The following is a 15,660-nucleotide window of genomic DNA, read 5'->3' on the forward strand; positions in this document are numbered from 1 at the left end:
TGGCAGCCATTATTTCAACTATAAAAAATACTTCAGCATTGTTCTAATGGCAGTGGCAGATGCGGACTACAAGTTTGTGTACGTGGACGTGGGGTCGTACGGTAGTTCCAATGACTCTGGAATTTTCCAGCGTACGACCCTTTGCCGGCTGATGGAGGAAGGCAGACTGCGTCTCCCCCGTGACAGACCCTGGCCTGGGACAAGGGCACCGGCCTACCCCTATGTGTTTGTGGGGGACGAGGCCTTCGCCCTGTCCGACCATGTAATGCGTCCGTACCCAGACAGGGGACTTGATGCCAGCCAGCTACACTTCAATGCTCGGTTGAGCCGTGCAAGGAGAATGGTGGAGTGCACATTTGGGATCCTGGTGTCAAAGTGGAGGGTGTTCCACACGCCCATGCTGCTGAAACCGGGCAACGCAGTTGTCGTGGTGAAGGCAGCATGCATCCTCCACAACTTTGTGCGGCAGGAGGAAAGAGAGACTCCGGAACCCCCGAATGTGCTTCCACTAATGCCCCTGCGGAGGTATGCAACCAGGCCAAGGGTAGTGTCACTGCGGAACAGGGACCAACTGAGACTTTATTTTACCACACCACCAGGACGAGGGTGAATGTTTGGTTTTTAATATGTTTTGTTGAAATGTGTTTATTTTGGAGTTTCAAGTTTTTAAGTGATTTTAAATGTCTTAATTTTTTACAATAAATTGATGTTTAATAATTGGTCATTGTGTATGTTTTATGTGCACAGGTGGGGTACATCGCAGGTGGGTGGGAGACATCACAGGTGGGTGGGAGACATCACAGGTGGGTGGGAGACATCACAGGTGGGTGGGATACATCACAGGTGGGGTACAGGTGGGTGGGATACATCACAGGTGGGTGGGATACATCACAGGTGGGTGGGATACATCACAGGTGGGGTACAGGTGGGTGGGATACATCACAGGTGGGTGGGATACATCGCAGGTGGGTGGGATACATCACAGGTGGGGTACAGGTGGGTGGGATACATCACAGGTGGGTGGGATACATCGCAGGTGGGTGGGATACATCACAGGTGGGGTACAGGTGGGTGGGATACATCACAGGTGGGGTACAGGTGGGTGGGATACATCACAGGTGGGTGGGATACATCACAGGTGGGGTACAGGTGGGTGGGATACATCACAGGTGGGTGGGATACACCACAGGTGGGTGGGATACATCACAGGTGGGTGGGATACATCACAGGTGGGGTACAGGTGGGTGGGATACATCACAGGTGGGTGGGATACATCACAGGTGGGTGGGATACATCACAGGTGGGGTACAGGTGGGTGGGATACATCACAGGTGGGGTACAGGTGGGTGGGATACATCACAGGTGGGTGGGATACATCACAGGTGGGGTACAGGTGGGTGGGATACATCACAGGTGGGTGGGATACATCACAGGTGGGTGGGATACATCACAGGTGGGTGGGATACATCACAGGTGGGGTACAGGTGGGTGGGATACATCACAGGTGGGTGGGATACATCACAGGTGGGGTACAGGTGGGTGGGGAACAGGTGGGTGGGCCACGGGTGGGTGGGCAACACGTGGGTGACACAAATCCATAGCAAAAGTGGAATACATCACAAGCTAACCACAAGCCCCCCCAAAAAGTTCTAGTCAACATACCCTCTGTGCCTTGCTGTCTCTTGCTCAAGTGCTCAAAGTCCTCCACATACAGCTTGGCAATTTTTTTCCACAGGCCTCTGCATTTTTTGATGTTGCTGTGGTCCGCATCCCCCTTGTCCCACAGGGCTGGTACCTGCTGCACCTGTAGGATGAGGTCTTCTGATGTGTAGGGCCTCACCCCCTCGTTATCAGACATATCGTCAGACATGTTGCTGCCAAAGAGCTCCAGCATGAAGTCACTGCTGCTCCACTCTGTGAACGCTGGTGCCATGTGCTCCCCATCCAAAATGGCCACCATACCATAGAGTCAGCATAGGAAGTGTGGTATAACATCCGGTTTTTATAGCCAGTGTGTTGTGCGCTCTCCGGTTCTCATTGGTTTCCATTGGCCGGATGCAACATTCCGGCTCCGGTCCGGATACGTCAGCCGGACCAGCCGGACCAAAAAATAGCGCATGTTGGAACGGACGCATGTGAACGGTCGCATAGACTTTCATTGCTATGCCGTGCGTCCGTTTCGTCCGGTCCGCATGCGGTCCGGCTCCGGCACGGCTCCGGCACGGCGATTCCGGATAGCAACCGCTAATGTGAACCGGGCCTTAGGCACCACCAGGGGTGGTGGTTAGGGTTAGGCACCACCAGGGGGGTGGTTAGGGTTAGGCACCACCAGAGGTGGTGGTTAGGGTTAGGTACCACAGGGGGGTCTAAGGGTTAGGGATAGGTACAGGGAGGGTTCTGTGTGAGAGTAGGGATAGGTATAGTTACAGTACAATATACACCACTAGGGGGTGGTTAGGGTTAGGCACCACCAGGGGGGTCTTAGGGTTAGGCACCACCAGAGGTGGTGGTTAGGGTTAGGCACCACCAGGGGGGTGGTTAGGGTTAGGCACCACCAGAGGTGGGTGTTAGGGTTAGATACCACCAGGGGGGTCTAGGGGTTAGGGATAGGTACAGGGAGGGTTCTGTGTGAGAGTAGGGATAGGTATAGTTACAGTACAATATACACCACCAGAGGGGTGGTTAGGGTTAGGCGCCTCCAGGGGGGTCTAGGGGTTAGGGATAGGTACAGGGAGGGTGCTGTGTGAGAGTAGGGATAGGTATAGTTGCAGTACAATATTTGTAATATATACAATTTATTAAATTATGTATATTTACACAAAAGGGGGGGGGGTCTAGGGGTTAGGGATAGGGATAAAGAGAGCCTACAGTTTGGTATAATTGCAGTAAAATACCTGTAAAATTTACCATTGTATTACTATGCTTAATACAAGTGTAAATATCGTTTTTTGTTATAGACACTATTTGACGTTTCATTTCCGAATTATTTTTTTCTAAATGCATTTTAATGGGAATATTAAGAAGAAAATGGAAAAAAATTAAATTAATTTCTCAGTTTTCAGCAATTACTACTTACAAGCTTATATGCGGATCCGGGAGATACCTGGATAGTTGCTATCTGGATATCTCCCAGTAAACCTGTGCCGGGTGAGCCAATCTTACCTGTCTGACGTCTTCTTCGTCTGTCCCTCGGTGCCTCCCACGATGCGCTCCACGTGCGTCACATTATTACAAACACTTCCTCCTTCAACCCGGAAGGAGGAAGTGTTTGTAATCACATGACCGCCGCTTGGACTGCATCGTGGGAGGCGCCAAGGGACGGACCGAAGAAGACGTCAGACAGGTAAGATTGACCCCCTCGCCCACATAACTGGGAGATATCCAGATAGAACTATCTGGATGTCTCCCGGATCCGGATTTGAGCAGCCCTGCTTATAATTTAAAAAAATGATAGTAATATACTTGCTTGACATGCATATTAAAAAAGTTTAGAACCTTAGGTTACTATTTATGTTGTTCTGTTGTTTTTTTAATTGTAATTTTTTTTTTTTACATTTTTTTATTAAAAAATTGATTTGGGTTTTTTTGTAGTGGGGAGGTAAACAGGTAATTTTAAATGTAATTGATTGTGTATATATTTTTTTTAAAAATGTATGTAGATGTAGTTTTACTATTTGGCCACAAGATGGCCACAGGGGTTTTTTGATTTTTCATCCTGTAAGCGAGAGCTCTCGCTTACAGGAACTGAAGGGGTGACGTGGGACATTAAAAAATTGCGTCTTTTCAGAGAAAGCCGTCGGTTTTTCTTAGGGGGGCATAGATTCATGAATGGGATCTGTATACCCATTCATTGATCTCAGGGGTAGCGGATGGCGGTGGGATCGCGTGTGTGGCGCCGCAGAAGCTGTGCAGGCTATCTGGACAGATATATCTGTCCAGATAGACCTAAGTGCTTAATCTCAAGGAATTTTCTGCTGTTTTTTTATAACAAGGCAAGAAATTGTGTGCATATTAATTGGGGTAACATTTATCTAGAAACTATGAAAGAGTGAGTCATTATAACCTTGAATGTCCAGAGTTCGAATGTAATCAAAAGCAAAAATTGGTTATTTTGTCCTATAACTATAATTCAGGCAACTAAAACAAATGTTACATTTGCAGTGGCCATACACTTATCGATGTATCGATATCTAGCCGATTCGATCCGCTAGAAATCGATGCTGCAAATGATTTCCGATCAGCTCAAATCACTCAATTCGGTCAATAGCGCAAGATGGAGCGTTTTGGTCGATTGAGCCCAGGTGGGGAGCGGTAACACTATTCTCACCTGTTCATCTGTTCTGGTCTCTTCACTCCCCACTGGCTTACTCTCTTCAATCCCAAGTCCCAGGCACCTGCGTGAGGTCCCAAATGCTAGAATTCAAATACAGGAGGCCTTTTGTGGTCACGTAAGGATAGCGCCACAGTGCCCCTAGTGTTTGTCCTCTATAGCATACAACATCACACAAGTGCCACAGGTGTGAACACACAAGTAGGAGCAGCCGGAAAGTAGGTAAGAAACTGGGGCCATGTGGTGGAAAGGTGAAAGTGGGCTACACTGCATGGCCTGAGAGACCCGGCAGGTGCGCCGAGATTTTCAATACATTTCCTAGAACTGGGCTTGAAATTTGAAGTATAAAAGAGTTTCCTACTGGGAATGTTCATAATGCTTTGGTTTTGAATTGGATGAAGTATGAAAAAAAGTTTACTAAAAGGATCTTTTGTATCACTTGTAGCATCATGTTGTAAAATTCTTCTTCCTGTGTTTCAGAGGAGGTGAAAAACCCAAGTAAGAATATTCCTCGCAGCATAATGACAGCCATATGTACTGTGATTGTCTTCTACTTACTGGTGAACATATCGTATCTCACTGTTCTGACTCCAAGAGAGCTCATATCCTCAGGTACTATTTAGCCAGTAACCCTGCTTTCTGGGAAAGAGGTCCAGACACGAATAAAAGCGTAGGCCTCCTCTGACATTAGCGAGCTCCTGAACAAAGTATAGTGAAAATACACAACAAATCATGAAGCAGTTAATTTGGGTACATAAACTGAGGCTGCCCACTATATAACTTTGGCACTGAAGGCATCAGAGTTCAGCTTTTATATAGCCAAACTCTGACTATTGTTGGAGATCAGCAAGTGGTGCCGCACAGTTTGGGTACCAAGTAGCTGAGTTCAAGATGCCGGCAGAGATAGCGGTGGTTCCAACACAGAGTTTGGCTATCATACAGCCTAACTCCAAACAGTGTCAGATGTCTGTAAGCAGTGTCGGGTTTCAGCTACATGATAGTTGTGGTGGAGGTCAGTAAATAGTGCATAGAGTTTGGCTATCATTTAGAAGAACTCTAGATATCAGCAGAAGCAGTGGGAGAGATAAATAATAGAAGGCCCAGGGTTCTGCTATCAGGTAGCTAAGGGATCCGTTGAAAAGGGCGCCTGAGCTGCCTGCATGAAAAGGGCGCCTCCATAGACATCAATGTTATTTCTGGAAATATGGGCTACAAGGTGGTGAAAAGGGCGCACAAGTTTTGATATAGGCTACAAGCGGGCGTCCCTTTGTAGCCCATATTTTTTCGACTACAGTAGGGCACCCCTTTGTAGCCCATATTTTTTATTCGGCTACAAGGTTTTTGATTCTGCTACAAAAGGGCACCCTTTTATAGCCAATATTTTTGATTCATGGGTGCAGGAAAGGTTAGGATTATGCATCACAAGCGGGGGTGGGGGGGGGGGTCTAAGGGTTAGGAACCACTAGGGGGGTTTAGGGTTAGGCACCACCAGGTGGGTGAGGGTTAGGAGAGGGTTCTTTGTGAGAGTAGGGAGAAGTTAGGTCATAGTAATCACCAGGGGCTGTCTTAGGGTTAGGCACTACCAGGGAGGGGTTAGGGTTAGGCACCACCAAGGAAGGGTAAGGGTTAGGCACCATTAGGGGAGGGTTCTGTGTTAGGGTAGGGAGGAGTTAGGTCATAGTAATCACTTTTCTCAGCTATATCTAGAACCCTTTTATAGCCCAAAAAATGTTGCCTATAACAGCATCCTTTTTATAAACTAAAACTATATGGCGTATATGGGCTACAACAGGCATCCTTTGTAGCCGAATTTGACATATATGGACTACACCAGGCGCCCTTTGTAGCCGAATTTGACATATATGGGCTACACCGGACGCCCTTTGTAGCCGAATTTTGATTATATGGGCTACACCAGGCACCCTCTATAGCCAAAGTTGGTATGTGGGCTACACCAGGCGCCCTTTGTAGCTGAAATTGGTATATGGGCTACACCAGGTGCCCTTTTTGTAGCCGAATTTGGAATATATGGGCTATACCAGGCACCCTTTTTTCCAAGCGCCCTTTTCAAATAGATGTTCTGCTATTAGGTAGCTAAACCCCGCAATGACTATCAGTTAGTGCTTAGCATAGAGTTTAGTGTTATGAGTAGGTGGGAAGAATTAGCGTTAGGCATAGATGTGGGAAGGTTAGTGTTAAGCATAGGTGGGGGGGTTAGTGTTAGGAGTAGGTGGTAGGGATTAGTGTTGCGCTAAGTAGCGGATGGTTAGTGTGATAAATGGTTTAGAGAGGGTAATAGTGGAATATCAGCAACATTACATATGTTCTGATCCTGCACTCTAATTAACCTTTTTTAAATGTACGTTAAATTTGTGCCACTAGCTAGGCTGTGTACTATACACTGGATGTACTGTAAATCCAAGTGTATGAATATACTCAGAAATACATATCTTGTGCATTTCAAATATATTCCAAACTGATGGTGGGGATAGGTTCCCCTTGAAATATTTAGTTTATTTTTTATTATAGCTCAATAAGCAACTAAAGTAATTTCTATCGTCAGTGTTGTTTTTTAATATTAACCAACAACAGGTTCCTAAGTAAAGTACTAACTTGGAACAAGTACTTTACAGCTCATTTACAGATCTCAATATAATAGACTTCCTGTGGCTCTATGAGTTAAAGGACAACTGTAACAAGAGGGATATGAAGGTTGCCATATTTATTTCCTCGTAAACAATACCAGTTGCATGACAGCCCTATTGGTCTATGTGGCTGCAGAAGTGTCTAAATCATACCAGAAACAAGCATGCAGCTAATCTTGTCAGTTCTGACAATAAGTCAGATGATCAGCAGGGCTGCCAGGCAACTGGTATTGTTTGAAAGGAGATAAATATGGCAGGCTCCATATCCCTCTTGTTACAGTTATCCTTTAACGTTACATTAAAGGAATCCCGAGGTAAGAGGGGTATGGAGGCTGACATATTTATTTTCTTTTAAATAATGCACATTGCCCGGCTGTTCTGCTGATCCTCTGCCTCTAATGCTTTAAAGTGAACCAGAGAAGAAGCACCCTCATGTATTTTACCATATATATCAGTGGGAACATTAGAGAAAACACCTACCCTGCTCTCTGTTTCATTCTTCACTGTATAGCCTGCTTGTTATCAGCCCTGATAAAATCCCTGACTGAGCATTCCGTCTGGCTTTGCTAAGGAATCATTATAGTTGAGTCATTATAGCAGAGCCAGAAGGGGGCAGGCTCGGGCTTGAAAAGATATCAGAGAAGACAGACTCAGCTATAATGATTCCTGAGCAAAGCCAGACTGAATGCTCAGTCAGGGATTGTATCAGGGCTGATAACAAGCAGGCTAAGCAGTGAAGAATGAAACAGAGAGCAGGGTACGTGTTTTCTCTTATGTTCCCACCGATATATATAGGGTAAAATACATAAGGGGGGTTCGTCTCTGGTTCACTTTAAGCCATAGACCCAGAAGAAGCATGCAGATCAGATGTCTATGACAAATCTGACAAGATTAGCTGCATGCTTGTTTCAGATGTGTGATTTAGGGCCCGTTTCCACTGCCCGGATGCAATCACATTGCGCCGCATCTCACCACGGGTGACTTCCAGTTGTCTTTCGGGAGTGCGGCTGCGGCTGTCTGTTTCTGCCTAGGGGAATCGGATGCATGCTGTGGATATCTGCAGCATGCCATCCACAATTTTCCCGGGTCGCATTGCATCACATCTGAACATTTGCATGCAATAGAAACTACTCCCTTGACATGTGGTGCGAATTCCCGGCTAGTTGAAATGGGCCTTTAGGCCCTACTGACCAGAAAGATCAGTAGAACTGCCAGGCAACTGGTATTTTTAAGGGGAAATAAATATAGCAGCTTTCATGGGACTCTCAAATTTTGCATTATAACCTTATTCCAAAGTGGATTAGATTTATTTTTTTCCTCAGAATTCTACACACAACAACCCGGGACTCCAGCCATGTAGCCTGTGAGGTCCCTTGACGTCCTCTGTGTCCCCTGAGCTCCTTTGCCCTGGCACCTTACAGCTGAAGTAGCGCATGCCTGGCCCGTCTGCGCATCCGGCGTGATCATGCGCCCATCACCATAAGCATCCTGAACAAGTGCAGTTCAGTCTTTTGAGACTGGATGGGTTGTGCATACGCCACTTTGGCCGAAGTCGCCAGTTTAACAGAGCCACAAGCGGGACCCAGAGGACACAGAGGGACATCGCAGGCTGCGGGGGGTTGGAGGCTGGAGGAAGCCCAAGGTGAGTCCAGATTTCCGTTTTTAGTGGAGTTCAGGGTCCCTTGAAGCTTAGGTGGAAGAGTAAAGTTTGAGCTACAGGGGAAAGAGGGTTAGGAAGAGCTAAACAGAGCAGTTTAGCATAGGCCAGGGGGTAGGCTAGTTGGAGGGACTAAGGGCTAGAGAGTTAAGACTGAAAAATCAGGACATTGTGATATCAAATAATAATGACAGCATCCTTCACCAAGTTACAGAGGACACCAGTGCTTTAAACATATGTATGCTACCAATAGAACATCCCTTTTTGAGGAAGAATATTACTAGAAACTAGCTATATTGTGCTATAACATGACATTTACAAATCATTCCAAGTCATATTCTAATCATACAGTCGTGAAGATGAGCACCACCAAAATACATCTACCGGTAATGTCATTGTATTTCAATGAAATACTGTTGGTTGTATACCAATGTTGTGTGCTTCTCTATTTGCAGCTGCTGTGTCTGTCACCTGGGCTGACAGAATGATCCCAACGTGGGCCTGGATTATGCCGGTCTCAGTGGCCGTCTCCATATTTGGTTCTCTGAACGGTGGAATGTTTAGGCTTGGAAGGTTAAACTACGCCGGGAGCAAAGAGGGACATTTGCCAGGCCTCATCTCAATGCTTCATGTGCATTATTTGACTCCAGCCCCTGCGATGATCATCTCCACATTGACAGCTTGTGTGTTTGTCATACCATCTGATCTCATTGCATTGACTAACTACTTTGGGTTTGCCTCTCAGCTCATAATTGGACTGACATGCACTAGCCTGATTGTCCTACGCCACCGGGAGCCTAATTTGGAACGGCCTTACAAGGTAAGGCAACATATAACGCAAAGTAGAGTTTGTTTTTGTTTAAGTGGGATTGTCAGCCACAAAATCAAATTCCATTTACCAATTTCTCTGTGTTTATTATGCATTCTGCAACCCGACCCTGCATTGCAAGCATTTTAATTTAATTATAAATGTTTCTGCTGTAATAAATCTTATCACAGTCAACCTAGCTCTATTTGGTACATTGCTTGACATCTCCCCTCCCACATTCATGCTCTTCACTGATTGGCTGAGGGCAGTTCAGTATGACTCGAGGCTGAGAAGGGAAAAGCTGCTGAAATATGATCTATGCTGTGCTCACATTTGTTTACAAAACAAGCTAGATATGACAGTGCAGTTTCATGGAGAGAAAAAAAGTAAGGGAGTACATTACATTAGGACTGGCTTCAGTCAGAAGACGTAAAAATGGAAAATGCCAGGAACAGTTTTCTCTTTATTTACTATATATAATTCACTGAAATCAAAATGTGGACAGTACAGTACAAATGTTATGTAAGTAAAAGAAGTATTTATCTACTTATATACAGTATGTGTTTTTTTTCCTGGGTGCTTCGTCTCTGGTTAATATGGCTGTCCCTGCTGCTTTAGAGGAAAAACGTATTATTGAATTTTGCAGCACAAACCTAAATTTGATCAGTATGTCAGAAAGTTAGTATTTTGGAAACACATAGGAATTTGGATATCTTGGAGCACAGCCCAGTCCTCTTGTAAGGCAATGCAGGAAGTGGGCATAATAATATGGCCACACCCATATTACAAAAGGATGCTTCCTCTTAGTTCATGTTCCTGTTGATGATGACAGCGATTGACAGCTAGTAGCTTCCAATGTTCAGAAACTGCGACTTATTCCCACTTTGGAATGCCCTAAAAGAAGATGAAGTTATGTGGATGGATTATGTTGCTAAATGGTCATTCACTTCATAGTTTTTCTCTGGGACCGTTGTCTTGATTGGTAATCTTTGCCCTACTAGAAATCTTCTTTGTTGCTAGAATCATGTCATCTTGTTTGTTGCCAGCACGCCCAGTGTTAAGAAGGCAATTTTGGCGCCAGCGGCGCTTTGGTTAAATGGGCGCTGCATTGACCGCAATGTTAATTGTGGCTATAGCGGCCCCCACTGGGTAATTTGGACAACTGTGATGCATGATAATTTTTGTTTTAGGTGATATCAGCGGAGCGGTTATTCAGCAGGAAAGGTGGCGCAGGTATCAGTGGATATTGTGGTGGGGTAATGGGGGGGGAGGAATCGGATAGGCATTGATAGAGGGAGGGTTAGTGTGAGGAGCGCTCATTGGCCAGGAGCGATCTGCGCATGCGTATGACATCACTACGTCATTCACATGGCGTCATACGCATGCGCAGTGCACTCCCGGCCACCGACGCACGCCGTAGGAAATGCGCAGACCGGCCCCCGTTTCTCTTACTATTTTTGCATCTGCAAATCGGGAATGTAGACAGTTCCCTGTTGGTGCCATCTGGCAATCCTCCTTAGGCAGCTCTCAGTATCCACTAGAGAAAGTAAAAACATGCAAAAGAGAGAGCGCTCTGAGTGACAAATAAATAGGAGCATCCACCCTGCCAAAGACAGGTCTCACCTGTTCAGAAATGGCTGCTCGTAGGACACAGCCTCTGATAGCGTTTGTCCCTTTAGGGGCCAGGGACCAGGCTCACGATCCAGCTCCAGGCGGGGAATCCGGAGGGCCACCAGGGAGTCACGTTCTGCTCGTAGGACACAGCCTCTGATAGCGTTTGTCCCTTTAGGGGCCAGGGACCAGGCTCACGATCCAGCTCCAGGCGGGGAATCCGGAGGGCCACCAGGGAGTCACGTTCTGCTCGTAGGACAGAGCCTCTGATAGCGTTTGTCCCTTTAGAGGCCAGGGACCAGGCTCACGATCCAGCTCCAGGCGGGTAATCCGGAGGGCCACCAGGGAGTCACGTTCTCAGTTTAGACACTTCCAGGGAGGCTGTAGGCAGGCCAAACATTAGATCCTGGCACACGCTCACCTTGCGGGACCAAACGAGAGTGAGCGGCACCTATGTGATGTCAGTAGCGTACTGAGTAGTATTGTGCGGCTAGCAGATATAACCGCTGTGACTTGCCGCAAATAAAATAGAGTGGTGAGGTAGTAAGGTATAAAAAGGGGCTTATTTATTAATAAACACAATGCGTTTCTCAGAGAAAACATTCTCTGTTTCATCAGGCTAATAACAATTGGCCTGATGAAACAGAGAACGTTTTCTGTGAGAAACGCGTTGTTTGGTCTCGTTTCCTCCCGAAAGGTGAGCGTGCGCCAGGATCTAATGTTTGGCCTGCCTACAGCCTCCCTGGAAGTATCTAAACAGAGTACGTGACTCCCTGGTGGCCCTCCGGATTCCCCGCCTGGAGCTGGACCGTGAGCCTGGTCCCTGGCCCCTAAAGGGAGAAACGCTATCAGAGGCTGTGTCCTACGAGCAGCCATTTCTGAACAGGTGAGACCTGTCTTTGGCAGGGTGGATGCTCCTATTTATTTGTCACTCAGAGCGCTCTCTCTTTTGCATGTTTTTATTTTCGCATCTGGTATCCTTTAACACATGTAGACATTTTGGTGTCAATAGCATGTATGGAGCTTTGCTACTCACTGCTAAAGTCGGCACAAAATGATGGGAAAATCACGCGAAAATGTACGCAAATTAATAAATTATTACACAAAATCAATTGAACTTACAAATCGTAATTACGTATAGACGTAATAGAAAAAATGTATGCAAAATTTGGCATAATTGTAATTAGCTGATTACAATCATCACTGGCTTGCGGTCTTTCATGCTGATTGTAGATATGCGGCCACCTCTATCCTCTCTGAGCTGTGAGGCTAAACTGATGTATTCCCACTGGCCCTGTCTATATTTATACACTCCGCTAGATGATACAGCAAGGTGACACAGCCTGGTTACACCAGCGGGAACATTTCATTAAAGTTAGCCTGTTTGAATTTCCTGCTGCCACTGGCGTAACCCAGTCACAGTGGGTGTTTGTACACATGCGCTGAATGCTGGCTGCACTGCTCAGTTTCCAGACCCAGTCATCTGAAGCTCAGCACAGCCCATGGCCCACGTGTCTACATTTTTTGCCATCAATCACATATCCCTTCATTCCAGTGGTGCTGCAGCACTGGTTGCCAGGAAGATTTTCTCTTTGCACATTAGTGCATTTTGTTGTGGTACTCTTTACTGGGTTTAGCCAGTATTACTGATTCTTTTTTCATTTATTAATTCTCCCGTGTGTGCTTTCTGTAGCTCTCCTTTTTTAATTGTTTTTAAATAAAGATTTATTGTTTATTTCTCCATTTGGATTTGCATAGTGGTGTTTTCATAGTATCATTGTGATAGCCATGGATTTCGGTTTTGATTGTTCAGTGTAGCTATCTCGATGGCTAGGATTGTTGCTATCACTTTTGTGCTCGCTTTTTGAATATACAATAATATTCGAAAGGTCGTGGGAGCTGCAAATCACTCCCTTCCTTCTGTCCTTCCAACTTAGGACAAGATGTCCTGAGACTAATGCATCTTGGTTGGATTAAAAGTTAAGGTAGCCATACATCTAGCGCTTTGGCTGTATGATCGACTGTATGATCGACCATTTGATTCGATCATTTCATAGAATCGAGAGAGAAACAAGTGTGTTCCAATATGCCCTCTTGATGAAAAGTGGCTGATATCATGTCAAATCGACCAGCTTAGTCGATGGAGCCGGATGCAAGATATCGGTTGATTGCACAGGAATCGGCTACTGTTCACAAGACATTCAATCGACTCTGAATCGAATTCGGCATTTGAAGCATGAAGACCCAACATTGCTCAGATCGATCAGTGAAGGTAATTCGCATAGGCTATCGCCTGTAGTGTGTGGGCCACTAGTCGATCAACCATACTGAAGTCAATCGCTAATAAAGTCCATCACTTTGTCGATTGAACCGCTAGACGTATGGCTACCTTTACTGTACATCATGCCTATAAAGAAATAGTACTGTACTCAAATACCTTATCAAGCATCCCAACTAGTCACTTATCTGAATAAACTAACTAATGTTTGTTTTGTTTTTCAGGTCTTCCTTCCCATTGCCTATATAGTTGTTGGAATTTCAGCATTCCTGGTCCTGGCTCCAATTGTGCAGACTCCAAAAGTGCAATACTTCTATGCTCTGCTATTTATGCTGAGCGGTATCCTTGTTTATATACCTTTTGTCCACTTCAAACTGCACATCCCATACTTTGAAAAAGTCACCTGTTATTTGCAGCTATTGCTTGAGGTCTCCCCACCTGACATTTATGAGGACCCCAAAATTGAATAAATGTATGTTGTTATGAAATAAATGTATATAAAGAATAGCTTTGACAGAACTAAGGCTGTTTTCATTTGTGTGACAGAGAAAGGTGAGATAAAATAATGATGCATAAATGCAAATGTCCAGTGCTTTTGTCTGAATATCAGAACTGATATGGAATTGGTAACAAAGCAGCTGATTGTACCACCAGGACAGTTGGGCGCCACATACTGTACATGCAAACAGATCTGGGCTCCGCAATCTGGCTATCCCAGCCTACATGGGTGACAAGGGATGTAGGAAATGTGATCTTCTTAAACATCAGAGAGGTCACACAGAAGAGTGTTATTTATGTCCCGAGTTTGGAAAATGTTTCAGGCAGAAAGCTGACCTTCTTGCAGATCAGAGAAGTCACACACCTGAATGTCATTATTTGTGTCCTGAATGTGGGAAATGTTTCAGTTGGAGAAGCAATCTTTGTAGACATCATAGAAGTCACACAGATAAGTGTCCTTATTCATATTCAGAATGTGGGAAATGTTTCAGCAGGAAATCTAATCTCATTTCACATCAGAGAAGTCAGACAGAAGAGTGTTTTTTTGTTTTGTTTCCAGAGGGTGGGAAATGTTTCAGTTGAAGAGGTGATCTTCATCAGAGAAGTCACACAGATGAGGGTCCTTATTCATGTCCAAAGTGTGGGAAATATTTCACCCCAAAAGCAGATCTCATTATACATCTGAAAAGTCACACAGGAGATCGTCCTTAGTTATGTCCTGAGTGTGGGAAATGTTACAGTGGGAAATCTGATCTCATTTCACATCAGAGAAGTCACACGGAAGAGCACCCTTATTTGTGTCCTGAGTGAGGGAAATGTTTCAGGCATTAAAGGGAACCTAAACTGAGAGGGATATGAATGTTTCCTTTTAGGGTTTGTTTCCACTGTTGCGACGCGATTTCGCCGGCATTCCGACGCTTGTAAAAACGCATGCGGATGCGTTTCCGCATGCGTTTTTACCCGCGATTTTGCGTGCGATTTCGCATGGCAGGGTGCCATGCGAAATTAACCATGACACTGCCAGGGCAAAATAAAATTGAAAAAGGTGCGAAATCGCACGCGAAATCGCGGGTAAAAACGCATGTAACAAACGCATGCGTTTTTACTATTAAATACATTAGCGGCGATTCGCATGCATTCCACTCGCAGGCGAATTCGTTGGCTCTTTTGTGCGTTTTTTGACCGCTGAAAAAAACGCACCTCAACAACGCTACAGTGGAAACAGGCCCATCCACTTGCATTACATGTGCGAATCTGCATGCGTTGGACGCATGCAGATTCGCGATAGTAGAAACGAGCCCTCCAACAATACCAGTTGTCTGGCAGTCCTGCTGATCTCTTTGGCTGCAGTAGTGGCTGTATCACACACCTGAAACAAGCATGCAGCTAATCCAGCCTGACTTCAGTCAGAGCACCTGAGCTGCATGCTTGTTCAGGGGCGGTGGCTGAAAGTATTCGAGAACCAGGATCAGCAGGAGAGTCAGGCAACTGGTATTATTTTAAAAAGGAAAAATCCATATCCTTCTCAGTTTAGGTTCCCTTTAAGCTAATCTCATTTCACATCAGAGAAGTGACACAGAAGAGTGTACTGAGGCCCATATGCAATTCCAGTTTTCTCCTACGTTTTCTCCTAGGAGGTAATTTTTCATCTTCTATTTTAAATAATTTTCCAGCACTTTTCAAGTGAAAAAGTACTGAGAAGTAAGTGCTAAAGTATTATTAAAATTATTCTGAGTATTTTCTTGCTTGCTGGTGGCTTGAGGGCCCATTTCCACTATCGTGAATTCGCATGCGTTTTTCGCATGCGTTTTTCGCATGCAAATTCGCATAGCA

At 45.3% G+C, this 15,660-nt stretch overlaps 2 protein-coding genes across 2 annotated transcripts in view; both read left to right on the forward strand.

Annotated features, from left to right (window-relative positions):
- Nucleotides 1-13,836, forward strand: part of LOC137519432 (solute carrier family 7 member 13-like) — a 32,104-nt gene extending 18,268 nt beyond the window's left edge. Inside the window, exons 2-4 of the mRNA XM_068238385.1 lie at nucleotides 4,811-4,942; nucleotides 9,088-9,452; nucleotides 13,554-13,836. Of these exons, the coding sequence (XP_068094486.1) occupies nucleotides 4,811-4,942; nucleotides 9,088-9,452; nucleotides 13,554-13,799 (743 nt within the window). The 3' untranslated portion in view covers nucleotides 13,800-13,836. The remainder of the gene's footprint in view (nucleotides 1-4,810; nucleotides 4,943-9,087; nucleotides 9,453-13,553) is intronic.
- Nucleotides 13,837-14,052: 216 nt separating this feature from the next.
- LOC137519433 (oocyte zinc finger protein XlCOF6.1-like) lies at nucleotides 14,053-14,409 on the forward strand. The gene has a single exon (XM_068238386.1). It carries the CDS (start codon nucleotides 14,053-14,055, stop codon nucleotides 14,407-14,409), a length of 357 nt encoding a protein of 118 aa, XP_068094487.1.
- Nucleotides 14,410-15,660: the final 1,251 nt, after the last annotated feature.

Source organism: Hyperolius riggenbachi, chromosome 5, assembly GCF_040937935.1.
Source record: "Hyperolius riggenbachi isolate aHypRig1 chromosome 5, aHypRig1.pri, whole genome shotgun sequence".
NCBI classification, from domain to species: Eukaryota; Metazoa; Chordata; class Amphibia; order Anura; family Hyperoliidae; genus Hyperolius; species Hyperolius riggenbachi.

What these genes read in the sequence shown, in the direction of transcription:
- LOC137519433 (XM_068238386.1), top strand. Translation starts at nt 14,053, where the DNA reads ATGGGTGACAAGGGATGTAGGAAATGTGATCTTCTTAAACATCAGAGA.